The sequence below is a fragment of the Vicugna pacos genome, chromosome 11 (assembly GCF_048564905.1).
Source record: "Vicugna pacos chromosome 11, VicPac4, whole genome shotgun sequence".
In the NCBI taxonomy this organism is placed as follows: domain Eukaryota; kingdom Metazoa; phylum Chordata; class Mammalia; order Artiodactyla; family Camelidae; genus Vicugna; species Vicugna pacos.
The window spans coordinates 51,695,200-51,721,444 of record NC_132997.1 but is presented as its reverse complement, the minus strand read 5'-3'; the positions used below and the strand labels follow the sequence as shown (position 1 = coordinate 51,721,444).

Below are 26,245 nucleotides of genomic sequence, written 5' to 3'. Positions count from 1 at the left end.
TGCTTTTGGCTTTGGAATGGAAGGCTCTCCCGACAGAAGCCTGGGCCTCAACGTGCTGGCACGTGCCTTAGACAGGGCTTCAACTCCAGGCCTTGATGGGACAGGTCAGGACAGGCAGCCCCCAGGCTCCCACACCCCACAGCCCATCTGACGGACCCCACCTCCCACTACCCTTCTGCTCAGCGAGCCACCAGGGGCAGCCAAGTTCTTTCTGCATCAAGTGACCCTGCTCCCCAGCCTAGTCACTGCTGGACAGATGATCGTGGGCTCCTGCTCTTAGAGTGTCTACTACCAAAGCTGACGGCAGCCCACGCAGGGTCCTGTGTGAGGGGTGAGCTGGGACGGTGGGAGGCCCTCTGCTGGGAACCAAGGCAGGGCTGGGGGCTGTGGAGGCTGACGCTGAAATGTGTGATCTACCTGGAGAAAAGGTGGGGTGCCCCCAGGGCCCTGTGCAAGGAGAAGGGATGGGGCGGACACTGAGATACAACAGGCCCCCTGCCTCGCCATGCCGGGGCTCTGGCAGACAGGAACTGCATCTGATTCATCTTTGTTCCCTACAATCAGTCCCCAGAGGGACGCCTTGTGGTCAATTAGCAAATATCTGATGAATGATGACTCTTCTCCCCTGCAAGAGGCAAACAGGTAACCAGGGGGCCTGGCCTGCCTCTTATTCTCCATCTTCAGGAATATCCTGAAGGCAAGACTCCATCAGCAGAACCAGGGCTGGTCCCACACAAACCCGGACCTCCAGCAGCCAGGTTCTTAGATAGCCACGCCTTCAACTAGACAACAGCCCTGCCCAGATCACAGTTATCAGGTCACAGTGCTGGAAGGGACATGAGAGAACATCTAGTCCTGTGCTCCCCAAGTGCACCTCTGCCAGACAGCATTTCCTCAGACTCTGAGCACGCTGCCACCTGGGTCTCCAGGTGGCTCCCTCTGTCCAGAATGCTCTTTACCAATATATTTGCAAGACTGGCGCATTACTCCATTTGTGTTTGCTCAAATGTCATCCAACCTGAAGTAGGATCATGTCCCATGGGTTCCTATCCCCTTCCCAGAGGTATCTGCATTCATAGCATCTGTCAGTACCTAATGCATCCCCGTGTTTGTATGCTGCCAGCCTCTGCCCACGAGAACGGAAGCTGCATGACAGTGGGGCTTCATCTCCGCTGTAGAAACATGCCCCTACCTGTGCCCGGTGAGTACTGTGTAAATATTTGATGAGCACACAAATGAATAAATGAGTGCATATGAGTATCACTCACAAATTTTTGCCAAAGTTCTGTTCCACACATATCCTTGTTTTTCCTTGAATTGATTTGTTCCTTTTTTACTTATATATAAAAATGGGAAAAGTTGTTATTGCCTTCCACACAAACAGTGTTGCTTAATTCTTGCTGGACACTGTTACCAAGTGAAGAATCTGGGCCCCAGGCAGATGTGCACCCGTGGAGGGGATGTGCGGAGAACCCTGCAGGCGGGAGTGAGCTGGTACGGGGCCAGCCGGGGCCAGCCGGGGCCAGGCAGGGGGCAGCTGCCTCGTGGAGTCTCTCAGAAGCCACTTCCCTGGAAAGAATATTTGTTCTCGGGTGAGAATGTGGCCCATTCTTCCCAGCTGTTTGGTTCCTGTTTAGGGCATTTCTCCAAGCCCTTGTTTTCTAGGAAAGTGCCTACCATGCTGGATGTGGGCTGGTGGCCACAGCACCTCCAAATCCCCGACTTCCAGCCAAGCAGCCAGTGGGGCCTGTAATGGGCCACTTCGGGAGCTGGCCTGGCCCCCACGGGGCAGCAGAGGGCACAGTTCCACTTGCCGAGCTGGACAGCAGGCGCCACTCAGTGTTACAGATAGGGAGGTGGCCACTGTGCTCAGCTGTCACACGGTCAGGAATCCCATCACTCTGAGAAGGCTTCCTCACATCCTGGCCCCGGACCCTGCCTTCCAGGAACCTGCTGCATTCCCCTGGCAGGTCCTGTCCACTGGGTTACACAGATGAGGTTGGGGTTGGGGGCTTGTAGTGAGAGGCCGTACGGGGTGGGCGTGACAGACTCAGGCTCTGGGGCCTGGTGTCTCCGGGTCCTGATTCAGGTTCTGTCACGTTCTGACTGTGTGACCTTGGGCAAATTGTTTTTCTTTATCTCTGCCTCTGTTTCTTCATCTGTAAGATGAGGACAGGACTAGACTTTCTATAGGATTGCTGTGAATTGATACATGAGAAAGGCTTTGACCAGTGCTAGGCACACAGTCAATGCTATGGGGCTGATACCATGCTAACTGCTTTCTGTGCAGGGTCTCCTTTAAGTCTCGTGACCGCCCCACAAGGTCAGCATTAGCATCATCCCCATTCTGCAGATGAGATGACTGAGGCTTGGGGAAGTTCAGTACTTAAGGCCAAATCCTGCAGCTGTTAAGTTGCAGAGCTGGGGTTTGAACCCAGGTCCACCACCTCCAAAGACCACATGCAGATCATAGCGAGGCTGGGGGAGGAATTGGATAGACTTAAGACGGGGGAGAAGAGGTCTACCCACTACAGGGTTCTCCCCTCCTGCAGCTACGGCGACTCCTCATGCAGACTCAGAAAGCTGCCCTACCCGCACCCAGCGAGGCCTCTCTTCTGAACTTCAAGCCCTTCTGGTAACAGCCATGGACATGACCACCTGGAGGCTCCCAGAGATGGCAAACTCACAACACGACTCAGGTCCACAGCACAAGCTCTCATCTTACCCCAGCCCACTCACCTCCAACCACCATCACCTCTTCCACACTCTCCAGCATGGGCATCAGCCCCACCATCTCCAAATCTGCCAACCTCTACCCCTCTCCTCCCTACTTCTGGAACCTTCTTTCCCAAGGGAAGGGCTTCTGGACATCCCATGCACCAGCGTTTGGAGGGTGGGAAAGAGACTCTCCCCCCTCTCAATTTTGTTTCCCTCCAAACACATCCTTAGGGCAGAAGCAGCCCCTGTCACCTGGACCCCTCTGCCAGCCTCCTCCCTGGCCTCCTGCTCCTCCTCCAGTTGCTCTCCAATCCATGCCATACAGTGGGGCCCATTTACCTCACGAGTGCAATTCTGAGCTCACAAACTTTCAGTGGCTCCCTAAGAGACCTGCTCCCCAAGACCTGCTCCCCAGGCCTTCAAAGCCCTTTGTGAGCAGGCCCCACAGCTCTCTGCTCCTACAGGCCCAGTGCTCACATCTGGGTATGTGCTCCAGGCTGCCCTGGAACGTACTCTGGTATGATCTCAACTAAAGCGAAACATCCCAGGAAAAGTCACACAACATCATTTTGCCAGAATCCAGCACGGCTCGGAATCCCATAAAGAAGTGGTAACCAGTTTATCTTTATTTTAGGACTTACAATGAGTCCCACACACTGCCAGGAGCTGACGCTAATTATCACATTTGATCCCCAGAACAGCTGTGCAAGATTTATCTTATCCGCTCCATTTGACAGAAGCAGAAACTGTGGCTCAGAGGGGTTAAGTAATTTGCACAAGATCACAATGCCAGGAGGCAGGGATGCCAGGATTAGAATGTCCCAGATGATCCAATGTTGGTCACAAAACATGGGACAAAGGAGCTGGTGACAAAGGAGACAGGAGGGACAGGTATGAAGGTTTACTGAGTGACACTATGTGCCATGTGATTTATTAGTTGTTCATGAAATTTCATATAATGCTCCCAATAAATTTCTATCTCAATTAATGGATGAGAGCACTGAGGCTCACAGAGGTTAAGTGACCTGCCCAAGGTCGCACATGCCTAGGAGATCCATGCCTGGTGGTCAGATGTTCCCCATGTTCCTTGAGATTCACAGATAAACGAAGGGGAAAAGAGATAGGCAGCCCTGCTTCCTTAGGGACGTGGGGTTGGGGAGGGGTCCACCCAGACACCAAGAGTAGCACAGGGCTGGGTGGAACGTTCAGGGAGCAGGGTCTCTGGGGGAGGCTGAAGACGCTTCCACGTGAAGCCCAGTTTGCACATCCTCCAGACCAAAGATAGCTTGAGCCATCCTGCTGGGGAGATGTGCCTGGGATCAGCTGGGGGCGTCTCCACAGCTGGGGAGCTGAAAAGCTTTTCATCTGACTGATATCGTTTTAATAAAAGCTCAGTGCGTCCTGCCAGGTCTCTTTCTGGGCTGTTCAATAGCTTTTCTCTGTGTCTCTATCTTGCCGCATTCATGACTCAAAGGCTCTGCAAATCTCCTGCCCTTGTGTGCGGCTAGAATGAATGTCACCCCAAGGTTTTTGTGTGATCACACCCACTCCTCTCAGGGCTGGGGGAGAAGCAGGAGGACAGGGACCCTCTGCCTAGAACACTCAACACATATTCCCTGAGCTGGGCCTGGAACCACTGAATAGTGGTCACAGCTTCACTAGATGAAAAGATCTGCCCTAATCACCTCCCTGCTCACCCTGGGCAGGCCAAACAGCTTCTACAGTCTGGGTTTTCTTGACTGTAAAATGATGTATATCCTTTCTCTTTCCTACTCCTTAGGAAAGGAAGGAGTTAAACGTTTATTGAGCACCTGTTATATGTTAAGTGCTATACACATATCGTCTCCTTTAATTTCCATAGCAACTCAGGAGTAAGTTTTATCACCTCTTTTTTCAGAGATGAAAAACCTAGAGGCTCAGAGACATTAGTTGATTTGCCCAACATTGCACAGTTAGTAAGTGGGGTAGCTGAAATCTGATACTGGATCTGTCTGGCTCCGAAGACACTGTGGGCTGCCTCCAGAGGGCAAAGGACTTTAAAAGCAGAGTTGAATGAGAGAATGATGACCCTGAGGTTGGAGAGGCTCAGAGCCTGGCAGACCTGTGGGAGGCTTAACAAACTAATGTCAGTTCCCTATATTCTGACACCACACGTGTCAGAAGGCCAAGACTGCTCCCTTCGCCAGCATGGTTAATTAAAAAGCCCAAGCCAAACAAGGCATTCCTGCGCCAGCGCTGTTTGCTCAAGATCCACTCTGAACAGCAGGCTCTTCTTCCTAAGCTCTCTTGCCCCTCATGACTTTACGGCTTGATTCCATCTGGTCGGACCCTATTCTGGAAAAGGGCAACATCCACTTCCATCAAATCACGGACTATTTGCTCACTAGGTGATCCATCCCAGAGGTACAGCAGATCCTCCTGAAAAGTTCACAGTCTGGGCTCCTCGGGTCAATGTTCTTGGGAGGAGCAGGCAGGGTCTGGACATGACTCCATAGGGGGGCCTGTTACATAACAACGAACAGAGCTACTCATCTTGAGCACTCACCACACACCGGTACTCTCTTTTCTGTGTAGCCACATCATACCTCAACTTAATTCTTACGACGGCCCACTAGAGTAGACGTGGAATGATTCCCATTTTACAGATCACGACATTAGAAATGGCAGAGCCAGGTTCTGACCTCAGGCCAGTGTGGCTCCAGGGTCCACAGTTTTAGCCATGCCACTTTCTGACTCTCTGCCCCCTGACACACACAAGGCCGCTCAGCCAGCTACCACGGATAGCATTTGCAGCTGGTTTGTCTTGGAGAAGCTTCAGAAAGACGCACTGCTTAAAATTAGATGTTGCTGCTCAAATTTGCTATCACCAAGGGAGATATCTGTCATCATTGTTTTAATATTTTTCCCGCTCTGTGCATAGACCTCCTGGGCTTTGTTTGTGCTAGAGTCATCTTCTCGAGAAAATTCACGTCCAGTCCTCGATCACCACTGATCGCAGCAAGTCGCCTAGCACTCAGGCGTGTGAACAGTGCCCATAACCAGCACAGAAAGCAAATGCTATCTCAACTGTAAATACAAGATTTTGTCATTTTAAGCCACTGAGATTTGAAATTATTTGTTCTTAATGCAAAACTGTCTTATCCTGACTGATACAGTTTGTTTCACTTTAAATGCATTTTCTGCCTCTAATAGCAATGAGTGCTTATTATAAAAATAGAGACATCACAAAAAGATGGAACACAGCAAAATGTGTTTCCACCCCTAAAGAGTACCAATGTTGTCTGGTATTCATTCTTCCATATTTTTCTAGGCACATGCTAATGGATGGATGGATATGGATGGATGGATGAATGGATAGATGGATAGACAGATAGATAACTGTTTTAAAAAACAAAATGGGATCATTCACTACCTATTTTTTGAGACCTGCTTTTTTCACTCAATAAAGCTTAAGCAGCTTTCCAAGTCATTGCTTGGTGCATCCCTCTCTAGAGATCACTGCTCTAGAGATTAAGAGACTTGCAAATACAAAATTATGCCCCTGTCCCAGCTTCACATTCCCCGGGGAAGGCTACTCTCTGAAGCCTAGCCTTTCCTCAGTGGCAGACTCCAAGAAAAGGCTCACCTGCAAGGAGAACGAGCTGCATCCATCTGAAGGGCAGCCTCTCCCCCAGCTACGAAGCTTTTCTGAAAAGCAAAAGGCGCAGAGAGAGTAGCAGCTGAGCAGGCAGGGCTCGCACCCTTAGTGTTCAGCTCCTTAGCTGCATTAGGGCAATCAAAGGAGCTGTGCTGAGATTGGGAAGGAAGAGGAAGCTTTCCATTACTGAGCTTCAAAGGGGACCCAGATCTGCTCTGAAAAGGCAGTGTCAACCCACTCCAATTAATCAGGCTCATACTGCATCAAGAAAGTGTTGAAGTCCTGGGATTGAGTAGGGGAGGGTTTCCAGGAAAGAGTTCTTGTACCAGATACCCAGCCTCACTGGGGGTGGGGCTTCTAACAAAAAGTAATGATGATGGGTAACATCTAATAAGCACTACCACGTTCCAGGTACTTGTTCTATGGGGTTTACACGCAATCGTTTTAATTTTCCTATAACCCATTATCCCCAATGTACAGAGAGATAAACAACTTGTCTGAGGTGACACACACTCCAACCTCTCCTCCAGATAAAGTGACTTTCCTCTCCCTACCCCCATACCAGAATGTGAAACCCAGCCAAGTTTCCCAAGAGAATTGGGCCTTTCTGGCAACTTGTGTTTTCCAGTTTTGCATCCCTAATCCCTGGGCACCTGTCCTCAGAGTGGACACTCAGCAAATCCCTGCGTATTCAGCGGTGAATGAGTAATGGGCAAGGAACCGTAAGGACCATGGTTCTGGTCTAATTCTTCATGTGTCCTCGGGCCCATCCTCTCTCTGGATGGCCTCCATGAGGTCTTCCCTGTCCACTTACAGCGGGGCTGTGAGGGTGAGTGGAGAGTGCTGTGAAAAGCAGGACATACTGCACAAAACAGTATTTATTAAGCACCTACTGCATGTTCAGCCTTGTACTTGAGCATGAAAAGAATAATCTTAGAAAAGTAAAAGCACTCATAAAAAACATTGTTTTAAAAAGTTAAAAAACCCGAAAAGTAAAAGCACTCAATATATGGAACTGTTTCTGTTTGAGAGGCACCAGATCCACGAGATTTAATTACTGAATTATGGAGCTTTTTGTGGAAACAAAATTGAAAGTTAACATTAAAGCAGAAATCAAAAGGTAAAATAAAACAAGAGGAGCTGGATGCAGCTGAGACACGTGGCTTGCAGGAAAGTCAATCAGACACAGTGATACCGGAGCAGCCTTTCCTCATTCACTGAAAACATAGTGCTCAGCACCCACATGGGGCAGGATCTGCGTAACTGCAGGAAAATAGTGGTGGGTACTAGACCCCTCCCTCAACAAGCTTGTACACTAGTGGGGGGGAGAAAGTAATAAACAAGAAAAATAAAATAAATAAATAGGATTATTTCAGATTTCTGGGAAGGCATTTCAGGGCAGAGTGAGGGATGAGAAGGAACCAGTTCTGCAACGTGCCCGGTGAAAAGCTATCAGAGGAAATGCCAAGTAGAAAGGCCCTGAGGCAGGAAAGAACTTGGCACATCCAAGGAACAGAAGAGGTCAGTGTGCCTGGAGTAGGGAGTGGTAGAGAAAAGGCATTAGAGATGAGGTTGCAACCAGGTTATTCAGAACCCAGAAACCTTGGAAAGAGAGTGGGTGCACTCTAAGTGAGATGGGAAGCCAAAGACAGCACTGTGCGGATGTGCACGTGACCTGGTGGGGCCTGATGTTGTTGCTGTAGATTACATGGGGGTTTCTGAGCACACAATGATGTCATCTGCAAATAGGGACAGTTTTATTTCTTTATTTCCAATCCACATACCTTTTCTTTTTCTTGTCTCATTGTAGTGGTTAGAACTCTTAGGCTGAGTCAAGTCCACATCCTTACCTTGTTCCCAGTCTTACAGGGAAAGCATTTCATCATTAAGTTTGATGTTAGCTGTAGAATTTCTGTAGATGCTCTTTACCAAGCTGAGTATATTCCCCTGTATTCCTTGTTTACTCAGAGTTGTTTTTTTTTATCATGAAGGGTCTTGGAGTTTGTCAAATGCTTTTTCTTTGTCAACAGATACAATTGTGTGATTCTTCTTTAGTCCTTTGATGTGATTATACTGATTCATTTTCAAATGTTTAACCAGTCTTGTACATTTGGAAAAACTGGTAAACCCCACTTGATCATGGCATATAATTCTTTTTATGATGCATTGTTAGATTTGATTCCTAATATTTTGCTGAGAATCTTTGTGCCTTAGTTCATGAGAGATATTGGACTGTAATTTTCTTTTAAATAGTCTTTATCTGAATTTGAAATCAAAGTAATACTAGCTGCATGAAAGAGGTTGGAAAGTGTGCACTTCTCCTCTACTTTCTGGAGGAGACTATGTAAAACTGATGTTAATTCTTGCTTAAAAGTTTGATAGAATTCTCCAGTGAGATAATATGGGCCTAGAGATTTCTTTCAGGGGATCTTTTTATTTATGAATTCAATTTCTTTCATGGTTATAGGACTGCTCAGATTGTCTATTTCATCTTGGTTGCATTTTGGTAGTTTGTGGTTTTCAAGGAACTGGACCATTTCTTCTAAGCTGTCAAATTTATGAGAGCCAAGCTGTTCACAATAGATCTGGTAGGTTTTGAGTGGGAACCAAACCATGGAGCTGATTCCAGGTGCCCCCTCCAGGGCAGGACAAGGAAAGCAGGTTCCCTGGGAGGGATGCCCCCGTATCTGCCAAAGGCCCGGTCTTGTCTAACCCCTGGGAATTTCTGTCTAACCCCAACCCGGGCACTTGAGGTTTTCCCGTTGTTTCCACTTTAAAGGAAGAACAAAAGTGTGGTTGTAGCCCCAGCCACTTGATCACCTGGTGCACCGAGCTTCTAACTAAACACAGTCGCAGCCACATCTAGCTTTGCTTCTCCTCCTTGGGCTCACAACTCAGTCTTTCTTATTGGTGGGGTCACAGTTACACCCAGGGTCTCTGTACCCTCTTTTTTTTTAACTGAAGTAGAGTCAGTTTACAATGCTGTGTCAATTCCTGGTGTACAGCATGGTGATTCAGTCATACATATACATACATATATTCCTTTTTGTATTCTTTCTTACTATAGGTTACTATAAGATATTGAATATAGTTCCCTGGGTTATACAGTAGAAACCTGTTTATCTATTTTTTATATAGTAGTGTGTATCTGCAAATCTTGAACTCCCAATTTATCCCTTCCCACCCTCTTTCACCCCTGGTAAACATAAGTTTGTTTTCTATGTCTGAGTCTGTTTCTGTTTTGTAAATAAGTTCATTTCTGTCATTTTTTTGGATTCCACATAAAAGCAGAATAAAAGTGATTCATATGGTATTTTTCTTTCTTTCTTAGCGCCCTCTTATCCCAGGGGGCTATATTAGGGGAGCTCCAGATGTTTCTTTCTCCTCTGGTTCAGTGTCAAACAACCTGGGCTCCTAGGAGAGAAAGGGGCTCTGGGAGAAGACCTTCCTCCATCCTCATCCCAAGACTGCTTCCAGCCAGAGAGCAGCCAGGCATGACTCCCTTATTTATTATCTCTTCTGAACTGTGGTTTCCGGTGTCTGTTAAATGGATCTCTCCTTCCCCAAGTTCCTCTTATTACTTCCGCATCATCCTTATCTTGGACAACCGCCAGAGCTGATTCAGAGGCCTCAGACTGACCCAGAGGAGAGACAAGGCCTTCTGATTCCATTAAGGGAGAGATGAGGCCGGCCTGCGGTAATTACGCAGCCAGGCAGTAAAGGAATGTGCCAGAGCTCCCGAAATACCTGCCCAGTGAGGATCAGTCAGTGCCTTGGCTGCCACCCTGTGTCAATGAGCAATTCTGTTCCTGCCTACAAGGGCCCTCCTGCAGGGCAGAGTCAGCTGGTCAGGGGGACAATAATTGTCCTTCAAATGGCCCATGCTCAGCACTGAGAAAGCTTCACACAGAGACAGCAGCTGACCACGGGGGACAGAGGGGACAGGAGTGAAGTTTCCGAAAGCCACCGCCATTCCTTGGGTGGACAGAGGGAAGGGGTGAGAAAACTTCTAACTGAGGAGGGTCTGGGCTAGACTAAAATGAAGTGCTAACCATCCTGCCCCCATGGAAAGGATCAGGTGGCTCTCACTGCACCAACATGAACCAATTCCTAAAATCTACTGCTGACTTAAAAGGCAAGTTGCAAAACCATGCATATACTCTAATCTCATTTGTAGTTTATAAAGGAGCTCTGAATCTGGACCCACAGTCCTAGCCCCTTTCTTTCTCGCCGTGTGACCTCAGGCAAGTTACTTAAGCTCTCTGTGCCTCAGCTTCCTCCTGTAAAACAAAAACAATAAAAGTACTGATCTTGCAGAGTTGCAAAGATTTAAACAATTTTATACTTGCTAAGAGCTTACAACAGCGCCTGCCTAGGGTGGCATATCGTAAACACTACTACCATTGACAATGTTTATGTTCACATTGGCCTAAAATATCTCTAGAACTGGTACCGTGGCAGCCTCTTGGCAAGGGAATTGAATATATAGCACAGGAATAAGAGGGAGACTTAATATCCCAAACCTTGGAATAGGGTGTTTATCTATTGCCTTTTTAAAAAGAAATAATAGGGACATGCTTTCAAATGAAGCCTCAGAGCTTTACTAGAGAAACTCCCAAGGGAGGTGGAGGGTACTTTTCTAAATCTCTGAGCCAGGAGCAAAGGAGATCTGTGCTTAGAGCTCAGAACAGAGAAGTGAAGGAGACTTCGAAGTCCCATGTCACATGGTGGGTGAGAAGAGTGAGCCTGGACCCTGGAGGACTGAGGCATCAGTTTATGCAGAGTTGCAAACAACATCCCTGGGTTCCAGGTGTGCAAACGAGTCCCAGGCCAGGGGGGCAGAGGGACTGTTGGGCTCTGCTGATCTCCAGGGGTTGACAAGATGCAGGATGAAGGAGAAATTCTCCTGCCTGTGTGGCAGGGATACCTCTCCAGGCTGCCTCCAACTCCTCTCCAAAGGGAATTGACTTTATTTATTTCTGTCACTTTCTAAGAAGAGGATATAGTTTGGTTTATACGGATACATAAACAAAGATAACAAATTAATAGCAGATGAGATGTATACACTGCCTTGAAATAATACAATTTTGCCCATTTTAGGATGAGAAAATGGAAGCTCAGAGTGGTCCAATAATTTGCCCAAAGTCACAGAGCTTAGAAATGCCAGGGCCAGGTTTTCAGACCCCATTAGCAAACTCTTTCCTCATGGTTCCGAGCACAGTGCCTGGCAAACAGTGGGCACTTGAGAGCTAAGCAGGTAAGGAATGCTAAAAACTACCACCCATCAGAAGTCCAGTTAACATCAGCTAAGAAGTCACTGTGCCCTGCAAGATACCCCACCCCTCATGCCTTTCACAGTGAGATTTTACAGCAACTCCCATCAAGAGGTGGAGTTCAGCTCCCCACCTCTTAAGTCTGGGCTGACCTAGTGACCACTTTGACCAAAAGAGTGCAGCAGAAGTCACGTTCAGTTTCTTCAAATCAGCTTCTCCTTTCCCTTTGCCTGCATCCACCCCTGGGTACCAGATGTATCGGGGCCCTGGGAGTAGAAATCCAGGCCTCAGAGTGAGCAGAGAGCTCATGATGTGCAGCCCCCTCTGGCACCAAATGTAATCATTTAAAGATGATCCAACTCTGAGGGGCTGTGACCCTAGTAGAAGGAAGTCCCCAGGGTGCCCACAGGATACAACTTGGCCTGCTGGGCGTAAGCAGGTGGCTCTATCCCCAGCACCAAAGCAGTCCACCTCCTCTGTCAAGCATCGGAAGAGGATGTTAGTGGGCTGCGTGGAGCCCAGCAAAGCCTATTCAAGCCTCCTCTTCACACACAAAAGGAGATGGTGTTTCTATTTGAAAGAGAAACCACAATAGAGGTTGGGGCCAGAGCCATCTCTGTGGGAGCCAAGCGGGCCTCTCAGCTCCAGCCCCTGCCCTGCCTGGTCACCATCCCTTAGTCTGCTGCTGCCTCTGCGAAATCCAATTCCTGGGCACACCACTGCCTTCCTCTGTAATCCGAGGTGGCGTTGGGGAGACAGGAGCCACCAGAGCTTGGGAGGGACTTCAAACAGCATCCTTCCACAGACTTCTTTTTTTTTTTTTTTTGGTCTGTGGGAGATCATTAGGTCTATTTATTTATTTATTATTAGTTTTTTGTTTGTCTGTTTTTTAATGGAGGTATTGGAGATTGAACCCAGGACCTCGTCCATGCTAAGCATGCACTCTACCACTTGAGCTATACCCCCTTTTTTTCTTTCTTTTTTTTTTTCACAGACTTCTGATGGAAGGATATTATGATAAGTGTATTTCTGCACCTGAGGCACAAATACAGGGGCCCTAAACGCCTTTCTTTGGTGCTCGCTGCCGTGCTCCCTGGAGAGGGCCTACCTACTCATCCTGCCACATGTCAAATCCTCTCAAAGGGACCCTAAGCTAACACAGGTGGCCTGGAAAGGCTGCCCTGCCTGGGTGTACTGTTCTGAGAGACCGGACAAGCCCCTTCTTTCCCTGACCTTCCTTCTCCACCCATGAAATGAGATGGCAGAGACAGCTCTAATATTTTATGGGAGATTCATCCAACTGGTGGCCCGTGGGCTAAGTCTAACTCGCAAAATGTATTTTACTGGCCTCCAAATTATGTAAAAATTGATAAAATTCACATAAAAATCCATATTTCCAGCTTCAATTGCATAAAACAATCAGAACAGTCTTGTGGCATATCGGCAGAAGCCGAGCAGGGCAGGGACCAGTTGGCCACAGTCTCCACCACGCCCTCTTGTTATCTGCCCAATCTGAGTCACTCATCACTTCTATGCTAGTCTCTTAGGCATTTGCATTTATAACCCCTGAATGACAGTCTCAACCTTGGCTGTCAGCACTTTAGAATGTCTGATAAAGGTTTTAACAGATGCCTAGGCCCAGGCCTACACACCCACACACACATTCTGATTCAACTGGTCTTGGGGTAGAATCAAAGCAATGGTGTTTACAGAAAAGCTCCTCTGATGATTCTAACTGCAGCCAGGCTGAGAACTGCTCATCCGAGGGCCCTGCTGGCTGGGAGGACCCGTCTCACCTGTGCAAAGAAACAGCCACCAGAGAAGGAAGGATGAGAAAAGTGAGCCTGGTCAAACTTACCCACAGGTGCCTCTGGGGAACCAAGTCTTGCCCTGGAATCCTCCCAGCCCCAGTCATAAGTACTTAAGCTTTTTAGGCACAAATGCAATGAGCTTTGCGAGCTTCAGTCAGAAATAACTACCCAGACGGATCCCTCCACCTTCCTTGTGTCTGCACCCAGTCCAGGTCCTGCCCGTTGCTCCCTCCTGAGCCACTGTGCAAGCTGCTTCCGGTCCCTGGACAGGGTGTGTCAATTCACGCTTCCCTCTCCCCTCTAGGCTCCGCCCGAGGCTCGCTCTTCCTCCAGGAAGCTGCGTGAGATGTGCGTGCTCAAGTCCCTCAGGTTCCATCAGCATTTTACATACTGGTTTCTCTAACCAGGCTCTTAGGCCTTTTTCATGCCCCTATCAGATAGAGAATCCCAGAAGGCAGGAATCGCCTCTCTTACACCTCCTGTGCCCTCCCCAGTTCTCCCACTCCACCATTTCACAAACACACACCAAGCGCCCAGGCTGCAGCTCCACCCCACTGGTCCCTGAGCGGCAGTGGGCTCTCTCAGGATGGAGAGACTCCTCTCTGGAGAGGGTGTGGGCACTGCAGGGGCCACTGCATCCTGCTCATCTACCCAGAGGAGCCATTTCAAATGAATCTACAGTGCCCACCTGCTGGCCTCCTGCCCACCTCCCTGCCAAGCACCCGAGTCCGCTTGCTCTGTGTGTGTGTGTGTGCCCAGCAAGGAAAAGAACATCTTGTCAGCTGTCACCCCTGAACTGAGAAGGCAACATGGAGAAAGCAATGGGAGAACAATGCTAGATTGAGGGCGGTCACAAGGGGGCTCACACAGGTCTACTGATAAATAACTACTCCTGAGATGCAGAACCCCAAATACCCCACTGGTCTGTTCAGAACAAGACAGTCACTCCAGGACCCACTCCCTTGACCATTAATCAATCTGAGTCACAGCCAGCCAGAGACAGGAATGACACTTAGAGATTCCCAGGCTGCAGGGAAGACACAGGTCTTAAGGACAGACCTTAAAAGCTTCCCCTGGGAATGAGTTCCTGAGTCTAGCTGACTGGCAACCAGCCCTGGTGACACTCCCCAGGCAGGGCCGGAGCCTGAAGCACGAGGGCCAGCAGCAGGCCCTTCTGGCCTGAGCTGACCAGGGCTCACCTCTGAGCTGGCAGAACGTGGTCATGAACTTGCTGGTGAGGGATTTGAGCTCGTTGTTGGCCAGCGTGATGAGGTGGATCTGGTCAGTGACATTCCGCAGGACCTTATAGATGCCGATGGGGAAGGAAACCAGCTTGCACTCGGCCAGATCTGTAGCCAAAGGACAAAGGCCAGAGTCAGCAGCCACAGGTGCTCATGGACTTACCCCAAACCCATGTACCCCGACAGCCCGTCTCTCCTCCCAGCCTCCCTCCTCTCCTACCTGTCTTCCCTGTACCAGGCTCGAGACCCGGCCCTCCCTCCTCCAAGAGCCTTCATCACCATTAATCACACTTGTCCCAGCCTCACACCTTGAACCTTAGGGCTTATTCTAGCACTTTCTCTAATAGTACAGCTGCTAGCCAGAATGCAGAAGGAAGAGATCTGCCGGGACAGTGGTGACCAGCACTTGTAGCCATGTGCCTGAGGCCCCACAGGGTCCATAAGTCTCTCCAGGATCATCAGACCCAACTGTGAAGCTGCAGCCTTAAGGGTACTTTGTAGGAGTCTACTCCTTTCAAAACAGGCAATTGTGCTCTGATCTGCCTCCCCATCCTGTCATTCTGAAGACAAGCAGGGCAGCCTCTGTGGAGAACAGTCTGGCAGTTCCTCAAATGGTCAAACCTAGAGTTACCATATGACCCAGCAATTCCACTTCCAGGAATACTCCCGAGAAAAATGAAACCAGTTTTCTCCTCACAAAACACAGTACACGTGAATGTTCAACAGCAGTGTTAGTCATAATGGCCAAAAAATGGATGAACAACCCATGTGTCCATCAACAAATGAATGGATAAGCAAAATGTGGTATCTCCATAAAAGTAAATAAAAGGAAATGAAGTACCAATATATGCTACAACATAGACAGGCCTTGAAAACATGATGGTAAGTGAAAGAAGCCAATCTCAAAGGACAATACTTTGTATGAGGCCATTTATATGAAACATCCAGAATAGGCAAATGTAGAGACAGAAAGGAGATTAGGGGTGACCTAGGGGTAGGGGTATGAAAGGTGGCAACTAAGGGGTGAGGGGGTTCTTTGCAGGGGTAATGCAAATGTTCTAAAATTGCATCTGGTGATAATTACACAACTCTAAATACACTCAAACCACCGAACTGTACACCTTAAGTGGATGGATTGTACATATATGAATTATATCTCAGTAAAGGAATTTCATATATATGGCAGCAGAGAGACACTGAAAGCATGGAGGCTCAGAAATAAGGCTGTCCAGCTCATCTAAGTCACTTAACTTTCCTGAGCCTCTATTTCCTCATCTGTAAAATGGGGGTATCATCATCTACCTAGCAAGGCTGTAAGGAAAAGTGAATAGAAAAAAAGTATTCAGTGTACTAACCAAGTGCCTGTCATGTACAAGGTCCTAGCTTCAATCCCCAGTACCTCTATTAAAAAAAAAAAAAAGAATCCCCTGTACCTCCATTAAAAAAAAAAAGACTCTCTAAAAGTGAAGGTGAGGTGATAACCAATTTTATAAGGCTGCAATAATTAAGACAGAGGATAACAGGAAAATAGATCATAGAAAGAAAAAATGTAGTCCAGAAAATATAGCCCATGAATGTCATAATTTAATAAATGCTAAAGGAATCCTCACAAATAAATTGGGAAAGGGAAGGATTAATAACTGATGTCAGAATAACCAATTGACAATTTTGGGAAAACAAGAGAGAGTGACTCTCAATTAACCTAAGAATCAAAATAAAACTCCAGACAGAATTACATTTTAAATATTTTTTTGAAATCAAACCAAAAAAATCAGAAGTAAACACAATTTAACTTTTGTACAACCTCTCAGGTGAGGATAACTTTCTAAACCTAGGAGCCATAAAAGGATCACAAAGGGACAGATCAACAAACCTAGCTATAAAAAACATAAAACACCAGGATGCTTAAAAAAAAAAAAAAGCAAGAAACAGGTTGTGAAAAAGGATCTATCAATAGGATGCATAAAGAGTTATCCTATTATTTAAAATGCTCAATATAATTCAATTTACAAAATTAAGACCACCAGATAATAGATCTTCACTAGGGAGAAAATAAAATTAGAAACAAATATATGGCCCCAATATGTGCTACCAAACTGCTTTCCAGACTGTGTATACCAATTTACAGACATCCTGGCCAACAAGTAAGAGGATCATTAAAAAAAACAAAAAACAGCTTTGCTAATGTGATCAGAGGAAATGGTATCCCTTGCTCTACTTTGTAATTCTTTCATAATAAGACTGATTATCTTTTATTGTTAATTAACCATTTTTATTTCCCCTGTGGAATCCTGTTCGGGTCTCTTGCTTTTTTTCTGTTTGGAATTCTCACCTTCCACTTATTATTTCACATGTGCCAGGTTGTCAGAGCTGTCCTCGCTGTACGCAGGAAACTGCAAGTGAGTGCCTTGCCCAGGGTCATTCAGCTAAAATAGGGAAGTAAGAGTTGGACGCAGGGTCCTAACCATTGTACAATCCTGCACTCTTGAGTCAATAACATACCCAGGTGCCTGCCTCTAGGCCAGAGAAGGGGAGTTCATGCTGAGCACCTCAGTGGGAAGCCAGAGCCATGGCTCAAACTCCTGGAGGCCTTTCCAGGTGGGCACCTGTGATCTGGAGACAGGCTCTGGAGCCTTCTTCACAAGCCAGTCAGCTTTTACCCTCAGGAAATTCTCCAGGTCTAATCCAGAGCATGGGTACCTTCTCTACTGGCTATAACTGTTTACAGTAGAGAAAAGCCCCCTGGCTTGAGCCAAGTTCAATGCTGGGGCTTACAGGGGGAGACAGCACTACTTCCAGAGGACACAGCCAGGATGTGGCTGGGGGCCAGGTCCCACTAAGGGAGGGGGACCCTACCCAGGGAAGAGAAGACCCAATCTGGAGACAGATGAGTTGTCCTCCAGGAGCCATGGGATGTCACCAAGAGAAGAATCCCATTCTCTATGGGTCCTCAGAGCTGATGGGACAGGGCAGAGTTCATCAGTCACAAAGAAAAGGTTCCCTGTGGGACGTGGGTGCCCCATCATGGGGTGTGATCAGGAAGGGTCACCACAGAGAAGATTCCTGAACCAGATGGAGGCCGGGTGATCTCCAAGCTCTCACTCAACTCAATAAAACAAACATAGCTAACATCATGAATATGGACCATGTGCCAGGCACTGTAGTAGGCACTTCTTAATGTATTAACTCACTAAATTCCTATAACAATGATGAGTTACCTTCATAGGAGGAAAGTGAGGCCCATGTTGATAGGTATATTGTCCAAGGTCATTTTCATAAGATGATGGAGTGCAAAGAATTGGAATGCAAAGATTCCGGTCATTGGTAGGGTGATCAACTTGTCCTGGTTCACCCAATTTTAGCCTGGTTCCAATTTTAGCACCAAAGGTTCTGCACCCTGAGGGACCTCTCCTTAGTCCCAGACAACTCAGGACAGTTGGTTGCCCTAGATTTGGGCTGCATGCTGATGGATGAGACAACACTAGAGTCAGAGAGGAGAGAGGGAAGGCAACCCAGGCATGGGCCATGGCAGGAGCAAAGGCCCTCTGGGGCTCCACCTTTAAGCCCTGCCTCCTCCTGCAGTTTCTGGGAGCCTCACCAGAGAGGAAGGCTCTAGCTCTGAATCATTTCATGCTACTTGGTGTTGCATGCATGCCCACAGACCCCAACAGGGGCTCAGGGGTAACAACGACAGGGGGCAACATCAGCCTCCTCCATCAACATCTGGACAGCAGAAGGATTCAACCGTGCCTTTCCCCAGGGCACCCCCCCAATCACCCACACTTAAGCTACAGTGAAGACCAGAGACCCTGTGGGGAAGGCCCTCTAATAAACACAAGGTATAATTATCCTTATAATTATAATTATTATTGCAAGAAGGCCAAACTGCATGTCCCCCAACCTCTAATTAGGGCAGTACTTTGTGTTAATAAAAAAGCTTTTTAATTCAAGATACACGAGTCCTTCATTAAAGGTTATCTTGTTAATTCTAATGAATGCCCGATGAAAAGTAACTGGTGGGCAGAACGGGGGCAAAACAAGCAAAATCCAAGCAGTAAGCAGAACGTTCTGCGGGAAGTCAGGAGGGCTGAGTCAAGCTTGTGTTGTTCTCTAGAAACACAGAACTCTGACCCCTGCTCAGTCCCTGCTGAGAGGTGGGCCTGGACACAGGGCCCCGCAGCGGGAAGATGAGAGGGTAATGAGCCCCTACAGCCAAGTCAAGGGGCCCAAGGGAAAAGGTCGGGGACTCAGGATGGCAGGCCCATGGGCCTCGTGGTCTGACCAAGAAGCAAGGAAATCTGCCTCCAGTGTGACCCAGTCCCACCCAGAATATCTTTTTTTTTTTTCACAAAATGTCTATTTTCACAAATGTCTTTTTTCATGGACTCTCAGGATTAGGAGACTGGATGTTACTTAGCCCATGTTTTCCAAACTTCCCAGGAAGAATCATCTGGAGAGGTGGGTCCTAGGCCTCTATCCCTGAGATTCTGCCTCAGTGGGTCAGGAATGGTGCCAAGGCATTTGTGTTTCTAACAGGTATTACCAAGTGACTCTTACCAATAAGCAAACTGAGTAACAACGCCTCCAATTAAGACCCGAAATTCTCTTAATGCCTCCACTGGAGGGCTCAGAGTTCTTGAATACTTTTGGTGATGGGGAGCTCACCTCCCTTCCACAGAATGTTTTTAACTGTTAGAGAGTTCTTTCATGAACCATATGATAACTGCTACCCTGCCACTACCTGGTGATCCTTCTGCCCTCTTGGATCATACATAGATATCTGCCCCTACGTGACAATCCTCTTCATTAGACAAGGATGAAGTTGATTAAAGCTTTTCAGGCAAGAACATCCCAGAAACTTCAATCTCCATGGTTTTAGAAGCTCCCTTCAGAGAGCTGGGACTGGACCAACTCAGACTGAGCCCCAACCAGAACTTGCTCCTGTGCAGGTTTTCAGTCTTTGACATATGACTGCAGCCACCTTTCACTGACACCAGCTGCGTGCCCAAAACTGCCCAGGGCCTCAGACCTACCATCTCATTTACTCCTCAAAACTACCCCATAAAGTCAGGTATATACTTACCTCCATTTAACAGAGGAGAAAACTGACCCTCAGAGATGTTAAAGATTAGATTGCTCAAGGTCACATGATTGATCCAAGGTCACCCAGTTAATGAAGTAAGAGTTTATAGTTATAAGGTGCTTCCTTACGTGCAAGGCAGTGATCTCAGCACTGTCACAGTAACTCTTCTTACAATTTTATTTTTAGTTTTTTTTATTGAGGTATAGTTGATTACAATGTTATATAAGTTTCAGGTGTACAAGTGATTCACAACTTTTAAAGGTTATACTCCATTTATACTGATAAAATATTGGCTAAATTCCCATATTGTATAATATATCCTTGAAGCTTTTTTCATACCTAATAGTCTGAACCTCTTAATTCCCTACCCCAATCTTGCCCCTCCCCTCTTCCCTCTACCCACTGGGAACCACTAGTCTGTTCTCTATACTTGAGTCTGTCTCTTGTTTCTTATATCCACTAGTTTGTTGTATTTTTCAGGTTTCACATTTAAGTGTTACCATACAGTATTTGTCTTTCTCTGACTTATTTCACAAGCACAATACCCTCTAAGCCCAACCATGTTGTCGCAAATGACAAAATTTCATTCTTTTTTATAGCTGAGTAATACCATATTAACTCAATCCTCACCACAGCTTCATGAGATGGGAACTAATATCACCAACTTCGTTTTTAGAGGAAGAATCTGAGGCACAGATCTGCGGGCTTGGTTAGTAAGAGGCATAGCTGGCCCCGAACGCATGTCCCTAACCACCATAAACACAGCCTCCCTACAATATGTAACTCTCACTTGGGATGGTCAGCTGCTCTGAAACAAAAGAGAAGATTGTGAGTTCCAAAGAGCAGGCAGGTTTTCTGAGATTTACAGAAGATTCCTGTGCACACTGCTATATTGTAGTTACCACGGAGCTATACTAAGGGGGCTTAGAGTTGAAAAAGATGGTGAAAGAATTATCCTGTATCAGAGCCTGAATGTGTCACTTATGGGCTATGGAATCTCAGGCAGGACCCTTCGACTCTCATGTCCTTGGTTTACATCTCAAGGAGATGCCAAGGTAGGAGCTGATTATCTATCTCCAAGACCCCTCCCAGCTGCCATCGTGGGTTTCAGCTGGTGGGTCTCAGGCTGGCTACACACTGGGTCAATCACCTATAGGCTCTTGATACCTGAGTCTCTTTCCCAGAGATTGTGGCTTAATTAGTGTGAGCTGGGGCTTGGGAATCAGGGTTTCTCAAGCTCCCCTGGTGACTCTAATATGCAGCCAGGGTAGAGAACTCCGCACTACACCATCACCTCTCAGACTACAATGTGCCAACAGATTATCTGGGGATCTTGCTAAGACGAGGCTTCTTATGCTGCCAGACTGGGGTGGGACCTGAGATCCTGCGTTCCTACCAGACAAATCCAAGGACCACTCTCAGTAGCAAGGGCTAGTGCAAGGCAGTGGTTCTCAGAGTGGGGTCCCTGGACCCACAGCATCAGCATCTCCCCAGAACTTGTTAGAAATGCACATTCTCAGGCCCCACCCCAGACCTACAGAATCAGCTCTGGGGGCGGGGCCCAGCCATCTGTGTTTTAACAAGCCCTCAAGTTCAAGTTGGAGAATCACTGGCATAGAGGGACTGGGCCTCCACCAGCTGTGGTGACTTGGCCCTGACTGATGGTGATGATGATGGCAATCGCAACTTAACTCACATTAACAAAGTGCAGGGGCTTTAAGTGTGCTCATTCGTGGAAGGTTATTTTGCCCTGGGTGCCTCCTGCTTTCCCTCAGATCAGGCTGTTTCAAGACAGAGCCACTGTCTCTTCATTCTTCTCTCTTGCTTGCTCATGTTTCTGGCTCTGAGGGAGGAACAGGTGGCCCTCAGTGTAAGTGGCTGGACTCAGGTCCCGGCCCCTCTGCTATCAGCCGTGGGGTCTCAGGGAAACAATTTTTCTGGGGGTTTTGTCTCCTCTTCTGTAAATGAGGGTTTCGACCATGGAATTTTGTGGTGGTGGCGGGGGGGGGGGTGTCTCAACCAGGCTGGACATTCTGGGACTCCCTGTTTTTACTGGGCAAAGATCTTTGGCCAGTGCTCTTGTCAAAGCAAAGAGATGGCAAGCTGCGGCCACGCGTTTCTGAATTGTCCTTCCTTAGAATGTGCTGGAATATGCACTCTAATGGGGGTACCTGAGGCTCAGTGGAGCTGGCCACCCATGTCCATGAGTAAAGAGCGGGGATTTGAACCCAGGGTAGTCCGACTCCAAAGCCCACGGTCTTTCCACAGCCCCACACTGCACTCACTCTTCCTATCATGGTCAGAAGATAGTCCTAAAAAAAGTAAGATAATAATAACTTACGCTTATATGCTTCTTCCCATGTGCCCAAGACTTTTCTAAGCATCTGACACACCTTATCTAATTTAATCTTCACAACAACCTCATGAAGTAGGTAGTACTACATTCATCCCTGTTTAATCACTGTAGAAACGGAGGCCGAGTTGGTGAATAGAGGAGGTGCAGCTGGAACCCAGACAGTCTGGCTGCTCTACCTGAGAGAGCTCAGTCCAGCAGACCAGGACGTGGGGTCGTGTGAGGGCAGCAGAAAAGAGGCCCTGGGTGAAATGGGACTCTCGTTCAGGAGGCTGGTACAGAGAAAACAGATTTCTCTGGAACGTGAGTTGAAAACTTAAACATGGGTCTGCTGGGGACAGCCAGCAGCCCAAACTCCCAGCACCTCCATGTGTATTCCAGGGCTAGGGGCTGGGAGTTGGCATCCTGGCATAAGAAGCAAAACTGTAAACAGCTGGGCCTCTGGGCCTCGGGCTGCCAGCCTGTGAAACGCCGTTTGATCTCCAAAACTGGGAGGCACGGGGAGCAGAGAGCGAGCAAACAGCAGTCACCAAGGACTGGCGTCAGTGCACCACTGCACACAGTTGGGCTGGACTCTCACTGGTACTTATGCACAGTGTTCACAGAGCGAACTAACTCTAGAAGACTGAAGACAAAAAGAGTCCTGGCCCCATTGTCAAATCCCCTTCCCCAGAGACAACTGCTTTAGGGATTTTTGGGGATTTTGATGGTGTTTAATTCCCAATCTCTAGCACAGCCTTTCCTCGGAAAACCCATCTGTCTCATACCACCTGGAGAGGAAAGGTCACAGGAGGAGTTCACCAAGCACTGCAGAAGTCCAGAAAGTTCCACCACAATAGCAGTTATACTGGGCCCTGTCAGGGAGGCAGAGAGAGAAGGGCAAAAGGCACTCAGGAAAGGGGAAATGTGCATGGTGTCTTCTGGGAACAGGGGAGACCACTGAATTTGAACATGGCCACAGGCTTGGGGATGTTTCTTTTATCGCCTACTTTATAGATCTCTGTATTGTGTGATATTTTTACAACAAGCATTTATTACTTCTTACAGATGTCCTCAGTTTAAAGAAACTAGCATCCCTAACATCCAGCTACCCATGGGGAATGTGCTCAAAGAGCTGGACCAGTGGAGAGCCGTCTCGATGGGGACGTGGGGAACAGGGTAAAACCCCACCAGGGCCAAGCTCAGAGAGGCTACTGCAGAGCACGGCCAACAGCCCAACAACAAGTGCTGCACACACGAGAAACCGGAATCTTAGAGGTTCTTTTTCCCCAACCTACTACAGAGTCCCAGCCTCTCTGGTAAATGCTGGGACTGCAGAGTGTCTGCCTCCAAAAGCAAAGCTGAGCTTCTGGCCCCTGGCCAGCAGCCAGCACAGCCAACAGTCAGGACAAGCCCTAACCACACAGGAACAGCCAGAGCCCTAAAAAGGAGAAAGTGCCTACGGCATGGGCCTGAGAGCTCTCTCTTCCAGATCCAAGCTGAGGCTTTTCTTAGGCTGGGGATTTCTTGCTATGGGATCTCAGGCAAGTTACTTAACCCCAGCTTGAATTTCTCCTGCAATAAAATGAGAACAAGAATTCATGCAAAAACCTTCACATGCATGTTCCTAGCAGCGTCATCACAATAACCAAAAAGTAGAAATAGTTCAAATGTGTATCAGCTGAGGAATGGATAAGCAGTGCGGTAGCTTCATATACTAGAATATCACTTGGTCATAAAAAGGAATGAAGTGAGGGAGGGTGTAGCTCAAGAGGTAGAGCACATGCTTAGCATGCATGAGGTCCTGGGTTCAATCCCCAGTGCTTCCTCTAAAAATAAATATATAAATAAACCTAATTACCTGCCGCCCCCCCCCAAAAAAAGAGTGACAGTGAAATAATCATTAATTATATATATATATATATATATTTATTTATATATATATATATATATATATAATTAATGATTATTTCACTGTCACTTTATATATATATATATATATTTATATATATATAAAAACAGGAATTTATATATATATAAAAACAGGAATACATTTATATATATATAAAAACAGGAATGGTGTGCTGATACAACATGGATGAACCTCAGAAACATTATGCTAAGTGAAAGAAGCCAGTCACAAGATTCCCTTTATATAAAATGTCTAGAATAAGCAAAGCCATAGAGACAAAAGGAGACTGATGGCTGCAAGGGGCTTGAGGAGATGGGGGAAATTGGGAGTGACTGCTTAACGGTACAGGGTTTCTTTCTGGGGTGATGAGAAAATGTTCTAAGATTGATGGTCACGATGATTACACAACCTTGTGAATATACGAAAAACCACAGAATGTTACACTTCAAAATTGTGAATTTAATGGTATGTGAATTATTCCTCAACTTACAAAAAAATGAGGACAAGATGATCCAACTATCATGGTTGTTCTGAGCAGGAAATACAATGTCCACAAGGGGCTAAACACTGCATGGCAGACGGTGTGTACTCAGTAAACAGGAGATGCTGTTAGGAGGATCCAAAGACATTGTTTTGATGTGAGAATTCATTACAGGGTTGTGCTTCAGCTCTGCTGCTCCCTGAAGAAGGAAGAGGATCTCTGGCAGTCACTTATTTTAACAACCCCACAACAAGGAAACAACTCTGTGCGTGTGTGTGCGCGTATGCGTGTGTGTGTGTGCGTGTTATCATGGGATCTGGGACTTGCCAAAACAATCCCTGCTTCTTCCTAGCAAGCCAGCCAACAACCTTAAAAAAAAAAAAAAGCTATATTTAATTAAAATCAAATAATCCCACACAGAAGACAACGAAGTGATGCACGATCACTGATTTGAGATATTAAATTATTTAATTCAATCCATGACTCATCGTAACACATAGGACAAAAGGGAACAGAAACGGCAGCCATGATGATGCCGACAGGGCGGCCACCAACAGCTCTGAGGCTATCACAGCTGGTCGGAGCAGAGGCCACATGCTGAGTCAGACTTGGAGAGGCCTGGGCAGGCCCTGAGGTCTTCTACAAGGACAACAGCAGCCAACACTGACTAAGCATCATCTCATTTAATCCTGACTACAACCTCCAAGGAAGGGCGTTGTTGAACAGTCCCCTTTTTGCAGAAAAGGAAACTAAGGCCCAGAGGTTAAGAATTTGTTCAAGGTCACACAATTAAGTAAAGAAGAGGTAGAGCTTGGCTTCCTCTCAAGGATGTTGCCTTGCAGAGCAAGTCTGGAGACCTGGATCTGCTGCTGCCCTTAACACAGGTGACCTCGAGCAAGTCACTCCTGGACCTTGATCTGATCATGTGAAAAATACAGGGAATGAATTCAACTCGTCTCTCTCCAAGTGCGCTTGTCTCTCTCCAAGTACAGAACACATAAATTTGGCAACTACAGATCAAACTTCTCACACTGTCACATGCTCATGAGTCACCTGGAGATCTTGTTAGGATGCAGGTTCTGATTCAGCAGGTCTGGGGTGGGGCCTAGGGATCTGCATTCCTAACAAGCTCCCCAGTGATGCTGATGCTGCTGATCCTCAGACCACACTTTGAGAAGGACTTAGATGGTGATCACTTTACAAATGACAACAGTCACACAATGAGAAAGTCCCATTTCAAATTCTCACTCCAGAGTCAGTCATCACCCCTAAAGTCCTTGCTTTACCTCCTCTTTATGGGGGAGCAGATTCAGGCCCCACAAGAATACCTAAGATTCCATAACTGTGTTCTGCTTTCATATTTATCTAGATGGTTATCAACTATTAATGAAAAATTACGTTGATTTTCCTTTTACAGTAATAATATAAAGTTCTCTTTAAGTTGTATCTAAGCTAAATTTATTTAAAGAAAAATGATCATAGTTAATACTTTCATGGCACTGAGCACATGCCGGCCACCATTCTAAACATTTACAGGCATTACACAATTTTCATCCTCCCAAAAACTCTAGAAAGTAAGGACCTTTTACAGATGAGAAAACTGAGACTTAGATCAGACTTAACTTGATAAGATCAAGCAGTTTGCCCAAGATCACACAGCTAATGAGTGGCTGAGCCAGGCTTCAAACCAGGGCAGCCTGACTTCAGAGTCGATCACATTACTCCACCGATGACAGAGTACAGCTGGCCCTCTGACT

The 26,245-nt window shown here is 47.0% G+C and overlaps 1 protein-coding gene across 6 annotated transcripts in view; it reads right to left on the bottom strand.

Annotated features, from left to right (window-relative positions):
• LRRC20 (leucine rich repeat containing 20) overlaps positions 1–26,245 on the bottom strand; it is a 71,722-nt gene that overhangs the window by 21,228 nt on the left and 24,249 nt on the right. For 5 of the 6 annotated variants that reach the window (XM_072971363.1, XM_072971365.1, XM_031682248.2 and 2 more), the window contains one exon: positions 14,639–14,788. In XM_072971363.1, coding sequence (XP_072827464.1) covers positions 14,639–14,788 — 150 coding nt within the window. Of the gene's footprint in view, positions 1–14,638; positions 14,789–14,900; positions 14,981–26,245 lie in introns of those variants that run through there. The other variant, XM_031682250.2, reaches the window with a different exon arrangement.